The sequence below is a fragment of the Polypterus senegalus genome, chromosome 18 (genome assembly GCF_016835505.1).
Source record: "Polypterus senegalus isolate Bchr_013 chromosome 18, ASM1683550v1, whole genome shotgun sequence".
Taxonomy (NCBI): Eukaryota; Metazoa; Chordata; class Cladistia; order Polypteriformes; family Polypteridae; genus Polypterus; species Polypterus senegalus.
In genome coordinates, this window is record NC_053171.1 from 48875919 (window position 1) to 48892350 (window position 16432).

At 35.5% G+C, this 16432-nt stretch overlaps 1 protein-coding gene across 11 annotated transcripts in view; it reads left to right on the top strand.

The window, feature by feature from the left end:
- The window catches only part of eml5 (EMAP like 5), a 311453-nt gene that overhangs the window by 237046 nt on the left and 57975 nt on the right, over nucleotides 1-16432 (top strand). For all 11 annotated transcript variants that reach the window (XR_005631401.1, XM_039742327.1, XM_039742326.1 and 8 more), the window contains exons 19-24: nucleotides 1351-1462; nucleotides 8721-8848; nucleotides 9316-9457; nucleotides 11420-11572; nucleotides 13652-13783; nucleotides 15679-15767. Coding sequence is in view for 10 of the 11 variants with exons in the window: in XM_039742327.1 (XP_039598261.1) it covers nucleotides 1351-1462; nucleotides 8721-8848; nucleotides 9316-9457; nucleotides 11420-11572; nucleotides 13652-13783; nucleotides 15679-15767 (756 nt within the window). In the remaining variant the exon portion in view is untranslated. The remainder of the gene's footprint in view (nucleotides 1-1350; nucleotides 1463-8720; nucleotides 8849-9315; nucleotides 9458-11419; nucleotides 11573-13651; nucleotides 13784-15678; nucleotides 15768-16432) is intronic.

The following is a 16432-nucleotide window of genomic DNA, read 5'->3' on the forward strand; positions in this document are numbered from 1 at the left end:
ATTAAAATATGTTTAAGAGCACAGGAGAAAGAATGTCAAGAGATGCCTTTGGGTTAATTGGAAACCATAAATTAGAGTGTTTGTCACTTTGTTTGATGTACTGGCATTCTAATCTGCTCTTACCATAACACAATTTCATAATTTATGTAATTTAAATATATGTATATATCATATAAGCAGGAAGAATTATCTAATATGAACTTTGCATTACTTACATTGGGAAATCAATGGATTTCAGAAAATGGCATTCAGCTATCATTGCTGATAACAAAAACAACAGCAAGAATTTATTTCTTGTATAGCCCAAAATCACACAAGGAATGCCTCAATAGGCTTTAACAGGGCCTGTTTTTTGGCAGCTCCAGCCTTAACTCCCTAAGAAGACAAGAAAAAAGCTCCCAAAAAAATTGTAGGGAAAAAATAAAAGAAAAGTTGGGAAAGTCAATTCAGAGTGAGACCCACTTCCAGGCTAGATGTGGTTAGGTTAGGTGTGCAATGGGTGTCGTCATAAAATGGTGTCAATACAACACACAAAACAGAACACAAGTAATCCTCTTTACAGAGTTAGATGGTCAATCTGTCATTGCCACCTCAGAAATATAATGAAACTGTACAAACTACAAGGTAAAATGCAAGAATAGATTAAACCACTTATGAAATACAGAGCTATCACATATTAGGAGACAGATTTGTTCAAATGCATCAAAAACAAAGTAGAAACTAATTAACATAAATAAAACACAACAATATCTGACCATCAACTAATTGTAGAACCACTGCAAGATTACAGAAAAGGAATAAGACTAACCAGACACAGTCAGAGTCCCGGAGAACTTGGCCAACTAGCCTACTGCCCTTTCTATAGCTGAGTCAGTGCTGGGCTGGCCAATCAGATGAAAGGACCCTTCTGCACAATGATTCCAGTGCTCCTTTATCAGAGATAACGTTTCCATAGGCAGGCAAACAGCTTGCCAGTAGAGCAGTGGCACCAAGTGACACATGCTAATACCGACAACAGAAACAACATTTTTCTGTGGTCTATAAGTATTGTTAATACAAATCAACAAGTAATGTTATTGTGCTCTTTCAGAGAGAAATGTTTATTCTTAACAAAAACATGTTAAAAAATTGGTCAATGATCAATATGACTTGCCTAACATGAAATCACCTTTGTGTGAAAGAATCCTATACATTTCCATGCTGAAAGCTGATATTTCAGGTAGGTACAGAAATCAGGGTCAGCTTGTTTACTTAGGTGCCCTTAATGATGTGTACTTATGTTCTTCTCAGGACTGTGTGCTCTGCTTTCATGACTTGAAGTGCAGCTAAAACCTATTTGTATGTTTTCAGGGCTTTGTGACAGGTGGCAAAGATGGAGTTGTGGCTCTTTGGGATGATACATTTGAACGATGTCTGAAAACATACGCTATTAAACGAGCTGTCCTTGCACCTGGATCCAAAGGTACAAGCTTCACATGGCAACCCTTCTTTTGTATTGCTTGGATTTCTAAGGAGAGTATAATAGCAGCAGCAGTGTTACAGAAGTATAACTGGAGTAAGATCTACAGTATTCTCCTCGCCACTGTTTCACAAAGTATACTGTAATATGGAATCTTTTTATACCAAGTAGTACATACCAAAATGTTTGCAACAAGTAAACAAATTCTCATCAGCTCAATACATGTTTATTTGTAGAAAGACTGATTATATTTGGCCAAAGTTAGCTTCGAGTGAGCACAATTAGTTTTCAATCAATGCACATTATAACTTATTCCAATACAGAAAGCTACATTTTTGTTTGTGTGTATGTTTGTCCAGTAACACACTTTTTTGAGCCTGTCTTCACTAAATGTTTCATATATTTCCTCATTTGTGCTGGGAGCACCACAGGCTTTGTTTTGTTTGGAAATTTATTTGACTCCCCACACAAACAGCGGAAAACAAATGCTGCTGGTAAAACTGTAGAATTCATTCCTCATCTAAAAAAATAATCACAGTAAACAACACTAATTTTAGCATGTAATAGTTCTTAAAATAAAAATTGTGTTTATTTTATTGCTTTTTTAAGCCAATTATATTGGCAGCTTGTAGGGGGCCCATCAATGCTGAGTGAGAGAGAGAGCTCAGCTGACATTACCAGGGGGCGCTCTGAAGTCCCCCTAGAGCTCACAGTGTAAAGAGAGCGGCTTCTGAGGGCCTTTGTAATCCAGCCACTGGGAGCTGCCGCAGTGCAAAGGACTGGACTGTTATGGATTGTGGTGTGAGCATCTCACTCCATGACAAAGCATAGCTCAATTAAAGCAGAGTGGCTGAATTAGCATGGGCACATTCTGTTTGCTGCTTTAAAATTCAAGCAGCCACAATTAGATTTCCAGTCTGATTGCTGTCTGTTTTGTGTTTACATGTTTTACTGATGTTCAGGGATGATTTTGTTTTTTTTTTTTTTTGGTTGCTTTGGTTTTGGTCCCACATCCTAAACATTAATTTTTTAGACAACTCCATATTGACTTAGAATAAGTTAGTGTTGCCAATGATTCGAGTATCCAGTATTTTGCACTAATGTCCATAGCAGGCTTGATTTTTGCCTTGCACCTGCTACATCTGTGATAATCTTTGTCCACTGGGCTTCCTGTATGGGACAAAATGTGTGCAGAAAATGGATCTGGAAAACGTTCAATACTATATCTACTCTATATTAAATAATAATAATTGAGGCAACATGATGGCTGCTTCTTGTATTGTGTTTTCTGATGCTGTGGTCCCTGCCCTCAGTGGCACTGATTGGATGAAAACAGTTTGAGAATAGTATCTTATAACAACTCCCCACCTCGTTATTTTTGTATGAGGTGGTAAACAGGGTGCATATAAAATATTTAGAGATACAGTATATATTAATTGAACATGTCTTATTCTGTTTGTTTCACATAGAAGACAGTATAAACCCATATTACTATTTGTTAATTTTGATCCATTTAGTCAAATAAACTACAATTTCACAAATAGGCGATATTAGTCTTTTTTTTATTTCATCTTAAGTATTTATTTTGTATTTAGCATTGGAAACCACATCCGAATGACTATGGTTTAACAATTGTGTCATTAAATTTCAAAAGATTTTCATGTTTGATTTAATTTTCAAATATACTCACTTTAAAAATTAGTGAGATGTAGTGTCTGCTAGTAATATATGATAAATGTTATGTGTATACAGTAGGTGCATCTAAATAGGTGTTTAACTTTATGCCTGAAACAAAACAAACACAAAACATCAAAGAGGGAAACGCATTTGATTGTGACTCATATGAGTTGAGCCATAAATGAACAATTTACCCATAGAAAAGAAATGTAAGGTGAATAAATAATTTCCAGGCAAATATAATTTCCAAAATGTTAAGTGTTTATTTTTAACACCACAATTAGGAAGTTCTAAATGTTGGCCAAGTCAGATTTAAAGAATAGTAATGTCTTCTCATAGTTAAAGTAGAAAATTCAGATTTTTCTTGACACCAAGTGAAAAGTATTCACTCTTAGCAAAGATGAAAAAAAAATATAAAATGAAAATTGTTCCTTTGACTGTTGCATAGTAAAAACATTGTCAATTTACTCTTTAGGCTTGTATTTCAAACTAAACTAGGAGATCTCCATGCACTGAAGGATAGAAGAGGACAGACGTGCAATCTGAAATTATGGTACCACATTAACAAATATCTACAGGCTGCAATACAGCTGTGAAAGCATCAGGCAATCCAGTTTAAGCCCAGATACACAGTTTAACTTTCCATTACGATTTTATCTCCAGCCTAATCCTACTAATGATGCATTTAATGCAAATGTCAGGAAACAATGTTTACTGTAACATACATGTTTTGCATTTCTCTACAAATACTATTCTAACTATACCTGTCTCAAAATCACAGCCTATGTTTAATGCATGAGTTATCAAAGTATACTATACCTCCGTAAAGGATGAAAACAATTAATAATAATTAATAGTCCCATGTTCTCAAAATCTTAGATTAAGTTATTACTTGTATGGACCCTTGTACTCTGAAGTGTATTCCACAGAATTGATTCTAACAATTTGTAAGTGTGTTAAAAAATCATAACTGCACAAACTAAAACAGGTCAGAGGAGACAGAGATCCTCTTGTCTTCTATCGTGCTTACTAGTACCATACATCTGCCATCCCACTAAAATAAGCAGTGACTTACAATGGCTTATTAAAACTTAATAATCTTAAATATAAAGCTCAATATGTGTGAGTGTGTTTGTTCTTTATATAATTCCACACCCTTGGCCAAATCTCAACAAATTTTTTCACACATATTCCACTTTGTCACAAAGAGACATAGACTACTTTGTAACATGGGGCGCCCTTGGGTTTTGTTTTCTTTTTATTTCCATGAGTTTTTCACCAGTGTCACTGAGGGCCAGAGCAAGTTTAACATCAGAACAGACTGAAGCCAGAAGGACCAGAGCTTAAAATTACTTACTTGTGCAACACTTTATGCCGCTGCTGCTAGTTTATTAATAAAATTAAGACATTCATCAGCAATTAAATACAAATAAGCAAACATTATCAGGTTATAAATAGTTCAACAGTGTTCTAGACCAATCAGATATAAATAGGGCTCAAAATGTTTGTGGAGTGATAATATTTCATAAAAGATTTTACTATTGCAGTTTGCTACATTTATTAATTTTGGTATATCACACTTTTGTCTGCATTTGAGAATATTTAAAAATGCATTCAAAAGTAGGTGGTCAAAGGATAAGTTTAGCATTTTCAAGTTGAAGTTATTTCTTCACAAACATGGTATATACAGTATGATTTTGCCAGGTGAAATTACATTATAAAGTTTAGCACTTTACAGTAGATTACATAGTGAGAGTATCCATTTTGACCTCAATGCTGCATAAAATAATCTATTTACCCAGTCTGGCTTAATAAGATATGAAATATGCCATAAAGATTTTTAACATAATAGTGCACTAATTACATTATTGTGTGTCATACAATGCAGTGGACAAAACTCAATTAAAAGAACTGCAATGAGGAGAAAGAACATACAGCAGCAAGTTAAAAACAAAATGTGCGGAGAAGGCACAGTCACATGAAGACTCATATTATCCAGAGCATAATTCAGTACATTTCACTGATATGAAAAACATATCGCTGGCATAATAATTGGCTTGCTATTTAAAATCCAGTGCTTTCACAGCTTGGTGTCAATTAATATGGATGTTTAGAATTTGTGTCTCCAAAAGCATAAATGAAAAGAACATTCAGAAGAAGTAGAAGATGAAAATTAAACCACAAATTAAAGCAATGGGATTCTGTATGCTGAAACCCCAACTGAAAGGATACACATACACATTGCAGCTTTAGGACTCTGTTATATTGTTGGCCCAGGCAACACACACAAAATATTGCACTTACTTTTTTCACCATATGCAGTAGCATCGGTCCTATTCAAAGGAGTGACATGTCATAGGAGTGACATAACAAAGGAGTGACAACCATCCAACCAACCATCCAAGTGGGAGGTGATGCGACAAAGATTTTTTTGGCAAGCGTTCTTTCAGTTGTGTGTGGTAGGTGACTCATTATGTCACTTCAATAAGATGTCACTCCTTTAATACGTTATTAATGTCACTCCTATGAAGTGTCATTCCTTCGATACAGACCCAGTAGCATACACTCTAATCATTTATATTTGAGCATACTTTGTTAATTACATAAATGTGAGGTGTAGCTTACACGTTAAATGTCTGTCAACCATACATTACAATATTAAGGTAAACCCATTTTGTATTTAACACATATACTAATAATTGTAAACATTCAGTTGCATAATGACTGCAATATAACAAATGAGTATGCATCCTACATTTCATTTAGACCATTATATTATCATTGCATGTATGTAAACAATTGCTATTACTGTGTAAATCAAAAACACTATTGAGAAAAGCAGAAGATCTAAAGAAGTACCTGAAAAGGGAGAATGTCACTGTACAATGTTTGCAGCACTTTAGACTTCAGCTATAATCCATGTAAAATCATCAGCTGTCTTTCAGATTGATGACGCTATAACTTATTAAGTTTATTATATAGAAAATCACCCGAAAAATCCCGGACCATCGAGAAGTGTGCGAACTGACGACATGAAGAATCGTCTTTGCGCCGAACTGGAATCGTCCCCGCATAAATCAAAGTCATCCAGACGATCTGGATCTGCATAATTAGATCTGGACCACCCTATATATTGTACACATTAAGGTAATGGTGTAATAAAAACCTTAAAGGTAATAATTCATATTAAGTATCGTAAAGGCCGGGTGGAGGTGATTACTATTCAGTACATGACTTTCTTGGAAGCAGAGAAGGACAACATACAGCTCAAGGATTCATGCACTTCTGACATGGAGTTTTTCTTTTTTTTTAAGCAGTAACATAAAATAGAGACATTATAAAAACTGCTGTTATTATGATAAATCAGAAGCTTTGTTTTAACATGTATTTTAGCTTCATATTCCCAGCCACTGCACACAAAGGCAGCATGTTGCTTTGTTTATTGGGAATTTCAAACTACATTTAAAATTTTGTGCAAAAAATTTAAACAATGAAGTGGAAATATATAGTAAATACACATAATATAAATTGTAAGTGTAGAAAGGGCATTAAATAACTAAAAAAATGAATCATTAATGTCTGAATCATTAATGTAGAAATGTGCATTTACACCCCATGACTCCAAATTGGTTTAAACAGGTTCCGCTACACTTTTTCAACAGAGTGGCTGTTGGCATGAGTGATTACATACATTGCTTTTAAAAAGTGCTTATCCCATGAAACTATTCAGAAGTATATAAAATGGGTGACCAAGTGCCTCAGTGGTTAGTGCTGCCGCCTCACAGCTCCCCAGTAATGGATTACAATTCCATGTGTACTCTGCAAGCTCTTTCTGCATCTGCTCAGTTTTCTATCCAGCATTCCACAAACATGTGTGCTACTCTCTAAACCGGCCCACTATAAGTGAGTGTACTCAATGATGGACCTGCACCTATTGTAGGGTCAGTTCTTACTTTGCAGTCACGAACAGACTACTTCTGCCCCATTCATATTAACATTGTGATGAAAATTATTACCTCCAAGTCTTGGGTGAAAATCCTTTGCAAGAATGGAATGACTTGCTTTATTTGAGCTAGTGTGGAGTAGTTGCCTCCTACCTTTTTGTGATCAGTTAGTTATTGAAATTCAAATTAACATTAAGATAGTTAAGTTAAGTGCAGCACAATATGACAAAAATACAATTATATATGAATAAGAGAGATGAAAAAATCCAAAAGCAGAAATATTAGGAAAACCATATTATTAAATATATTAGAAAATTACAGATAATAGAGAGGTCATAAATTCCCCCACCACTAAACTAGACAAGAAAAATGTATAATCTCATGGTTATGTTCGCTTTCTGAGTGAGTTCCATATTAGTTTCTGAGAGTGTTTTACAGAAGTCAGTTATTTAACAATATTTTAGTAATAATTCATTTACTTGGGATCTTATGAATTTATGACTGAATGACTTTACATGTGGATTATGTGACAAGTTACACAATATTTTTTCATTAACATTTGATATTGTTTGCATTTTTAGTATTGTTTACTGTAGACATATTCTATGAGAAACTTTTGTGTTCTGCAACTACAAGCAATAAAAAATTTCTTGGCCATCATAACAAGCTACATGAGGTCAGCCACATGTAAAAAGAATATCATTATAGGGTGGAGTATTCCTTTAAAGTTTCCCAGTTTCTAGGGTATTGGCAACAAGATTCCATAATTCTGACACTCAAAGTCATGTATAAAGGTACCAGGCCACGCAGCTGACAAAAACTACAGTACATTCTTAAAAGTCAGTCTCACCCATACGAAAATTTTTTGCTGCATAAAATATGTATGGTGAACAAATCTAAATCTGACTGAGCAATGTATTGTACTGTAACAGCAGGTCTTACCAGAAGGTACAGGAAAAGGAAGATTTCGGAATGGAAAATTCTTCATAGAGTAATTGAAAAGATTTAAGGCCAGTGGAATATAAAAAAAATGAATGCCTGTATTATACCATACAGGGAAAAAAATAGGTTGTCCTTCAATATTAAGTGCTAATTATTACAAATAGGTTAATATAGGTTAATCTCTCGAAAAGTGTTAAATGTAAGTTCCGCTTGAGCCCAAATTCACATAGCGTGCTTAAGTAAAGAATTGGCCTTGTTCACAAGTAAAGACAGAGGTGATCTTGAGATTAACTGATGAATTAGCGGAGCAGCAACATATTTGGAGACTTTATATTTTATGTGGTAGTAAATCCAGAACTAAACTCTCAGAAATGTTTGTATTACTAGTAGAGTAGCTTTCCCATTATCATCTATGGTCTGAGGTCTGTTTAGTCACTGAAAGTACGAGATTACGAGCATGCATGGACAAAATTGAAGGGATGGTTGACTGTCTTCATGATAAGGAGAGGAACATTCAGCAGAAGTGTTGCTTCTCTTTATCAAAAAGAGCCAGCTTAGGCAGTTTTAACAAGTAAGATTACTGGGAAATGTCCCATGACCCAGTACACACATTGAATAAATTAAAAAAGAGAACCGTTTTCTTACCATACCTTAAACAGGAAATACCTTCCGTAAAGCAGAAATACATTCTTTTCTAGGGTTGCTGCTTGAAGATAATCCTTCAATCCGTGCCATATCATTGGGTCATGGCCATATTTTGGTTGGAACTAAAAATGGAGAAATTCTAGAGGTGGACAAAAGTGGACCAATAACTTTACTTGTTCAGGTAAACCTCTTTCATGTGTTTTATCGTCTGTTGTTACCTGAGATCTGCTGGTCCAGGAGGCCTCTACATTAGCACATAAGAACAGCCTGATGTAGCTTGTCAATTCCTTTTCAAATAGGAGTGACTTTAATGTTTACTTGCCTAGAGGACTGCTCTGTCCTGTACTGCTAGGCGACTGCTTCCATATACTGTATTTCCTATTCTTTAAATGTATTCAAAGTCAAACCACAGACTGTGCTTTTGAGATATGCGTTTGAAATGTGCAGATTTTCAGTAAACCTGGTATAATCCATGAAATGTCTTATACTTAAAAACATTAGAAGTGCAAGATAGTTTATAAAACCTCTTGCACCATTTCTACAAGTTTGTTTTATCCTTTTATTTCAGAATCAAATTTCAATTTGTTTAGTTAAATTAATTTTATACAGCTCCTCTCAGTGAACAGGTGTGCTTTTCATTTTTGACAGGGTCACATGGAAGGAGAGGTGTGGGGTTTGGCCACTCATCCTCATTTGCCAATCTGTGCCACTGTCAGTGACGATAAAACTCTTCGAATCTGGGATCTTTCTCCAAGCCACTGTATGCTGGCCGTTCGAAAGCTTAAGAAAGGTATAGTTTAAACTGCAATTTACTTATTACTCAAAAAGTGTTGTGTGTGTGTGTACAGGAATGTATCTCGCGCAGCGCTTCAAACATTTAAAAGCCTGTGCAGCAGCTGTCTTTGTCATCTACTCTTTGTCTTTTATTTCTGGCCCCGGGTGGGGTTAAATCTGTTGCCACAAAGTCTCGTATTGCGGGACGTGAGTTCTTGATATTTTTTAGTTTATAATTTAAAAATGGAATAAGAATCTGAAAATCTAACATCACATTAAAGTTCGATAAAGTCTGAAAAGAATGATACCAAACATATACTGTATATGTAGGTTTTAAAATAAGCCGATATAAAGAGTGACAAAAAAGTCACATAAAATCGTTGTACTCTTAGGCCTTAGATTTATATATGTAGAGTAGATGAATTGCCATACACTAAAACACATGGTGTCACTACTCTGCCTTTAACCTAAAACTGCTGTTGTTCAAATAAACTTTGCACCTGAGAGCTGTGAAAACATACTATGTTGTAATGTGTTCATGATACATATGCAAATAAATAAGAGATAGAATAGCAGGTCACAAGTTTATTTATTATTCAATTTTATTTCAATTTCTTACCAACTTGGAAATCAAGCACATGCTGAGCCTGCGTTTTATAGCCTACACCGTCTAATGTCAGAATTTCTTTAAGTACAGAAAGGTTAAGTTACATAATTAAGTAAATTATAATAGATGGATTAAAGAGACTTCCTTTGTTTGGGAAAAATATTGTCAATCATCATTTAGATATGAGAATATCATCATACCAGAAGATTATTTCCATAAGTATTGAAAAGACTTTGTATATTTAGATTAGATTAGATAAACTTCATTAATCTTGAAGGGAAATTCAGATGCATACAACAGAAGAAACACAAAAAACAAGGATACAGCCAATCAATCAATCAATTGATAAATAAATAAATGTATACTGAACTTAAACAGTACATTTAGAAAAAGCATTGAATTGCCTGATAGCAGTGGGCAGAAAAGACCCCAGAGATGCTTCTTAGCACACCATGGTGGAATGAGCCTGTGGCTAAAAGTGCTCCAAGACAGTGCCTCCTGGAGGGGATGGAGGGAATTTTTCATTATGGCATTCAATTTTGCCATCTTCTTCTTTTCCACAACAACTTCCTGTGTTTCCAGGGCTCGTCCTGTGATGGAGCAGGCTTTCCTGATAAATTTGTTCAGGTACTGTGCTTCTTTTGAGCTCAAGTTGCTTACCAAGAGAACACAGTATAGAACACCACACTGGCTTCAATGGACTGGTAGAACATTTCCAGCAGCTTGCTGCATACATCAAAGGACATATATGCAGTTTTATACTGTATGTACATTATAGTACAGTATGCAAGCAGTAGGCACTGTTCATGCTTTTTGTATTTGAGCTTTTATAGATTTGCTAGTTTTTTCATACATAGACAGGTCAAAAGAATGAGAAATATGGAAAAAATATTTAAAGGCAATCACAACTCTCCCACAAACAGATCAGTGTGCACCATTTTGAAAAGCTAAGCTGTAGTGCAGTAAACTGGTTACCTGTATGGCTCCTCGTTGTACTGTGTATACTGTATACATTGCACACACACGTAAATAAATGGAGTTAAATGGAAAATTGACAGAAAAAGTGAAGTTGGGACAGCTTTGCTATTAGCTAAACAAACAGGCTGAATGGACTCCTCTCGTTTGTCAAATTTCTCATGTTCTTTTTACACATGTAATTCCTACGCAATAAATACAGGAATGTCATGCAAGATACTCTGTTATATTTTAATTGGTTAATGCGATATTTATAATTATATAGTGTATAAGAAAACAGTTTAAATTGTTTTGTATTCCTGTTTGCTTCCCTAAACACTTAGTGGTGGTGCCAGCTGTATAAAACAATGAATGATTGATTGAGGATGTTACTATAACAGTAGCTTTTCTTCACAGGGGGCAGGTGTTGCAGTTTTTCTCCAGATGGCAAAGCTCTGGCTGTGGGCCTCAATGATGGAAGCTTCATTATAGTAAATGCAGACACACTTGAAGACCTGGTCTCATTTCATCACCGAAAAGATGTAATTTCAGACATTCGCTTTTCACCAGGTTTGTAAGCTTACAATCACAATGTGTCTTGATGATAGTGTTTGTAAATTGTTAAATACAAGACTGATGGAAGGCACACATTTCATTTAGCTATTTAAACACTGCTGTTTACTGCAGCAGCAGGTGCATCAGCGTCAGTCACCAGGGCTGATCAATTGGACCTCTGATTAGCACAACCTGTTTCTTTACTGAGGCTGAAAAGAATGGACTGTATTGTGTGATTTTGTTGTAACACAGGGAGGTGGGGTGACAAAGTGGATGTGTTCATTTATACAAAACTATTGAACCCTAATCTCAAAACCTTTTAGAAAAATGACAAAAAGAGTGTGAAGACAAGGGAACAAGTTCAGATTTTACTGCCTAGGATGTCATCTTATTTAAACTTTCCTTTTTTGATTGAACTTCCAATGTTCGGCATAAAGTCAGGGTTGTTGATGTGAAATTTTAAACAAAAGTGTGTATGGGGCACAACTCTACTAAAGCTGGAATTTCATTTTTAACAATTACCCTGCACCTATATCGAAAAGTATAGAATTATCATTTAGTATGATTTATAAAAGCATATGAGAAATTAAAAAGAGATGAATATCCATCCATTTTCTAACCCGCTGAATCCAAATACAGGGTCACGGGGGTCTGCTGGAGCCAATCCCAGCCAACAAGGCAGGAACCAATCCTGGGCAGGGTGCCAACCCACCGCAGGACACACACAAACACACCCACACACCAATCACACACTAGGGCCAATTTAGAATTGCCAATCCACCTAACCTGCATGTCTTTGGATTGTGGGAGGAAACCAGAGCACCCAGAGAAAACCCACGTAGACACGGGGAGAACATGCAAACTCCACGCAGGGAGGACCCGGGAAGCGAACCCAGGTCTCCTAACTGCGAGGCAGCAGCGCTATCACTACACCACCGTGCCGCCCGATGAATATCCAGTATCTACTAAATCATAAAATCCTATTGGATACAAAAAATTAGAGAAGTTAAATTCACCTCCAGAAAAATGCAGATCAGTGGGGAGAGGTGCTTTTAGTATTTCTAGCAGAAAAAGATTGAGGATGTGATGTGTATTAGGATATGTTAAAACTGTAAAGGAGAAATAAAACATTAAAAGAAAATAGCAAGTGCTATTCAAAGTTTTCTTAATTATTTAGCTGGAAACTGCAGAGTATTATAGGGAAAATTGATCAAATATTATACCGGTATTTATGAAAAGAGAAATGCTACCAGGATTAAAAGAGCTAAAATTAAATAAATCATCAGTACTGGATAATATCTATCCAAGAGTTCCAAATATATATATGTATAAACACCCATTAATAAAGTGTGAGCTTAGTTTTAATTCAGCGTTTTGCTATAGATATGTTGAAACAGTATACAGGTAGTGCAGCGGCTAGTGTTCATACTGAGAATCATTGGGACAAAGGTTGATGATGTTAAAAGGAGATGGATGTTATTTACTTCACAGCACATGAAGGACCAAATGTGTTTATGAATCACAAGAAAACGATTACATTTGGCTCTGGTCAGATTCATGAAGGTTCACATATGGGATTAGTTTTTAATAGCAAATGCTAGGCAGTCAGATGTGCAGTTCTTTTTTGAGTAACACACTTTGTGTGTGCCTGTAAACACTGTCAGTATGTCTTCTGCTACTAGTGCTACTGATACCAGCGTTCTAATAGCCATTTCCTTGCAAATGATGGCCTAAGAGGTGTTTAGTATGAATGGATGTATTCTATTAGAATAAACTTTAAGTGTTTTTCATTTTAATTGATACCGCGTCCTGGCTCTGATTTGCACATCAATAAACAGCAGTATCAAGTATGGCTTGTAACTTATTCTTTCTCTGTTATAGAGGATCAGTGGTCTTGAAATCAAAAATATCAGTGAAAAGGCCATATGACAAGTTTTATTTATTACTGGCCTACTGTGAAATAATCTTTCATGATCACTGACTCAATATCTTTTGTCCCCAAATGAAATAGTGGGTCTAGTGCAATGTTGCAAAACGTCTGTATGTGTGTTTGTTTTCACATTGATAACCATAATTCTTTCATATACTTATTAGGTGCTGGTAAATATCTGGTGGTTGCCTCCTGTGATGGCTTTGCTGATATTTATAACGTCATGAGTAGCAAGAGAGTTGGAGTGTGTAGAGGGTCTCAGAGCTACATAACCCATATGGACTGGGACAGGAGAGGTACAGTGCAATATGACTTTCTAAAGCGTTAACTACAAATGGAAAAGCTTTGCTGTTTAAGTAGGATATAAATGAACTGCATGTGGCTTACAGCTCTGAAGTATTATGTCAGTTATCAGTCATTATAAATGATGTTAATTGACATTATGCTCCATAAGGATAATAATATCCTTAAATATTTAATCTCACTTGCTTTTGTATGTTTTCACTAAACAGCTAACAGCAGTGGTAGCCACTGGTAGGAGAATCTGTGAGAAATATAGAGTAGAAATTGTAAATAAGCACATACAGTAAACGAAAGAAATGCAGACATTTAAATGAAATGTTTGTGTAATTGTATCTTAACTCTAAATGTGAATTACTGTACTGCATATGGAAATACTGTCCTGTGTACAATGAATTTTCTCAAAACTAAGTATAACATAAAACATTCCCAGGTGTTTGTGCTGAGATTCTATAATTCTTGGGATTGTGTAGACTCTGAACCTTTTTAAATGTTGTTTAATAAAAAATGAATGAAGATTTTGTTTCACCTGAAAACTTTTAGTAAATCATTAGTGTTGAACATATACAATTTATTATTAAAGTAAAGCCTATTTTTTAATTATTTAAACATATACAGTAAACTGTAGCGGATGTTCAGAACGAGTCCCTGTGGCAAACGACAGGGAGTCAGCAAATTTGTTTGGCACTTGTGGCACTGGTAATGTTGTTGGCTAGTCGGTGCAAAGCAAGACCTGCTGCTGTTAAACCAAATTAATCTATGGATGAAGATGAGACTGCTTTTAAAATCATAAAAACAAAATATAAAAAATGAATAAATGACTTAAGTTTCTAGTCACTATAAAGAGATCCCATAGATATCTGACTGATTTCATCCTCACTAAGATCAATCATTATGATAAGATTAATCCATCCATCCAACCCGCTATATCCTAACTACAGGGTCACGGGAGCCAATCCCAGCCAGCACAGGGCACAAGGCAGGAAACAAACCCCAGGCAGGATGCCTGCCCACCGCAGGGCACACCCACACACACCCACACGGGACAATTTTGAATCGTTAATGCACCTAACCTGCATGTCTTTGGACTGTGGGAATAAACCGGAGCACCCGAAGGAAACCCACGCAGACACGGGGAGAACATGCAGGGAGGACCCGGGAAGCAAACCCAGGTCTCCTAACTACGAGGCAGCAGCGCTACCCACTGCACTACCGTGCAGGCCGTGATAAGATTAATGAAAATATTAATTATCTTTTTGGTGGATCGTTAGATAGGCTTATGTTAGTAATACCACAGTCTTCATTAAAGAGCAAATGACTATACATGATTATAGGATTCAAAACAACTTGCATTTGCCCTTTTCTATTTAAATAACTTAAAACTGTGGTCCAAAGACACCATACATGACAAAAATATGCCTGTGCATTGTTCTAGTGACTCATTTGAGCTTTAATGGTCTAAAGGGGATCCAAACAAATTGAACGATGTCTAAGATTAAAGTTCTCGTTCACAATGTGCAGGCAACAATGTATTGTTTATCTGATTGTGTTATTAATGACGTGACAGAAAAAATGGAAACTATGGCCTAAACATACTGTACATGAATCTTCCTGAAATTGCAGCAATTACATTTTGCAGCACAACTGAGGGTGAAAAGTTGAATTATTAAACTTGAAACTTGAAAAGCTTTTGTTTGACAAAAATGGTACATTCTATTCTTTATACTGAAAAATAGAGCAGTAATGTTCAGCCCATATTAATTATGCATCAAGTCTTAATGGTATTAACATAGATGATATTCAGGATTCTTCAAACTGAACGTTTTTGTATTTTTCTAGAGTGATTTTAGTTTTGAAATATTTTAAAGTAGTGTGTGTTTTTTCTTCATAGGGAAACTGTTACAGATTAATACTGGTGCTAAAGAACAGTTATTCTTCGAAGCTCCACGTGGAAAGCAACAAATTATACCTGCAACAGAGGTACTTTTCCTTTGAACCAGGCTTGTCTAATTTTTTTGTGGTTTGGGGAAAGACATTATTTAAAAAGGCATTAGAGATTTTCAAAAGACATCACTATCTTGCATTCTTTATGCATTGTGTTAATCCGTGTTTTGTGTTTCTCAGTAAATATTCAGTGATTGTGTTCTCAGTGTATTTTACAAAACAATTGTGTATATAGACAAACTTTACTTCACCTTGACAACTTACCTATAAGCTGTACAGACTTATGTGCAGCAAGTACTAACGCCACGTGTGACTTAGACCTCGTCTGTACTGTGCAGTCTTTTTTGGCCTGAAGATCACCCTCTATGCACCAGACAGAAATAAGGGTACTTGCGTGCTGCAGATACACTGTGTCTGATGTTTCAAGAGAGCTATTATAAAGTAAAAGGTTGTCTTAAAAACTAGGAAATAGTTTTCTTTCATTACTATTGTAGTCAAGAGATTTTAAACTTTTGGTGATTCGGTTTGCTTACTGCTATTAGACATAGTCTGCATTGTAGTTCTTTATTTGATTGCCACATGAATGGTGTCATCAGTGGGAATCAACATTAATCAGTTACAGCCTTTAAATAAAAAACAGACTTGTAAAATTTCACATAAAGTACTATACATATTCTAACTCAGTTAATTTACAGGTAAAT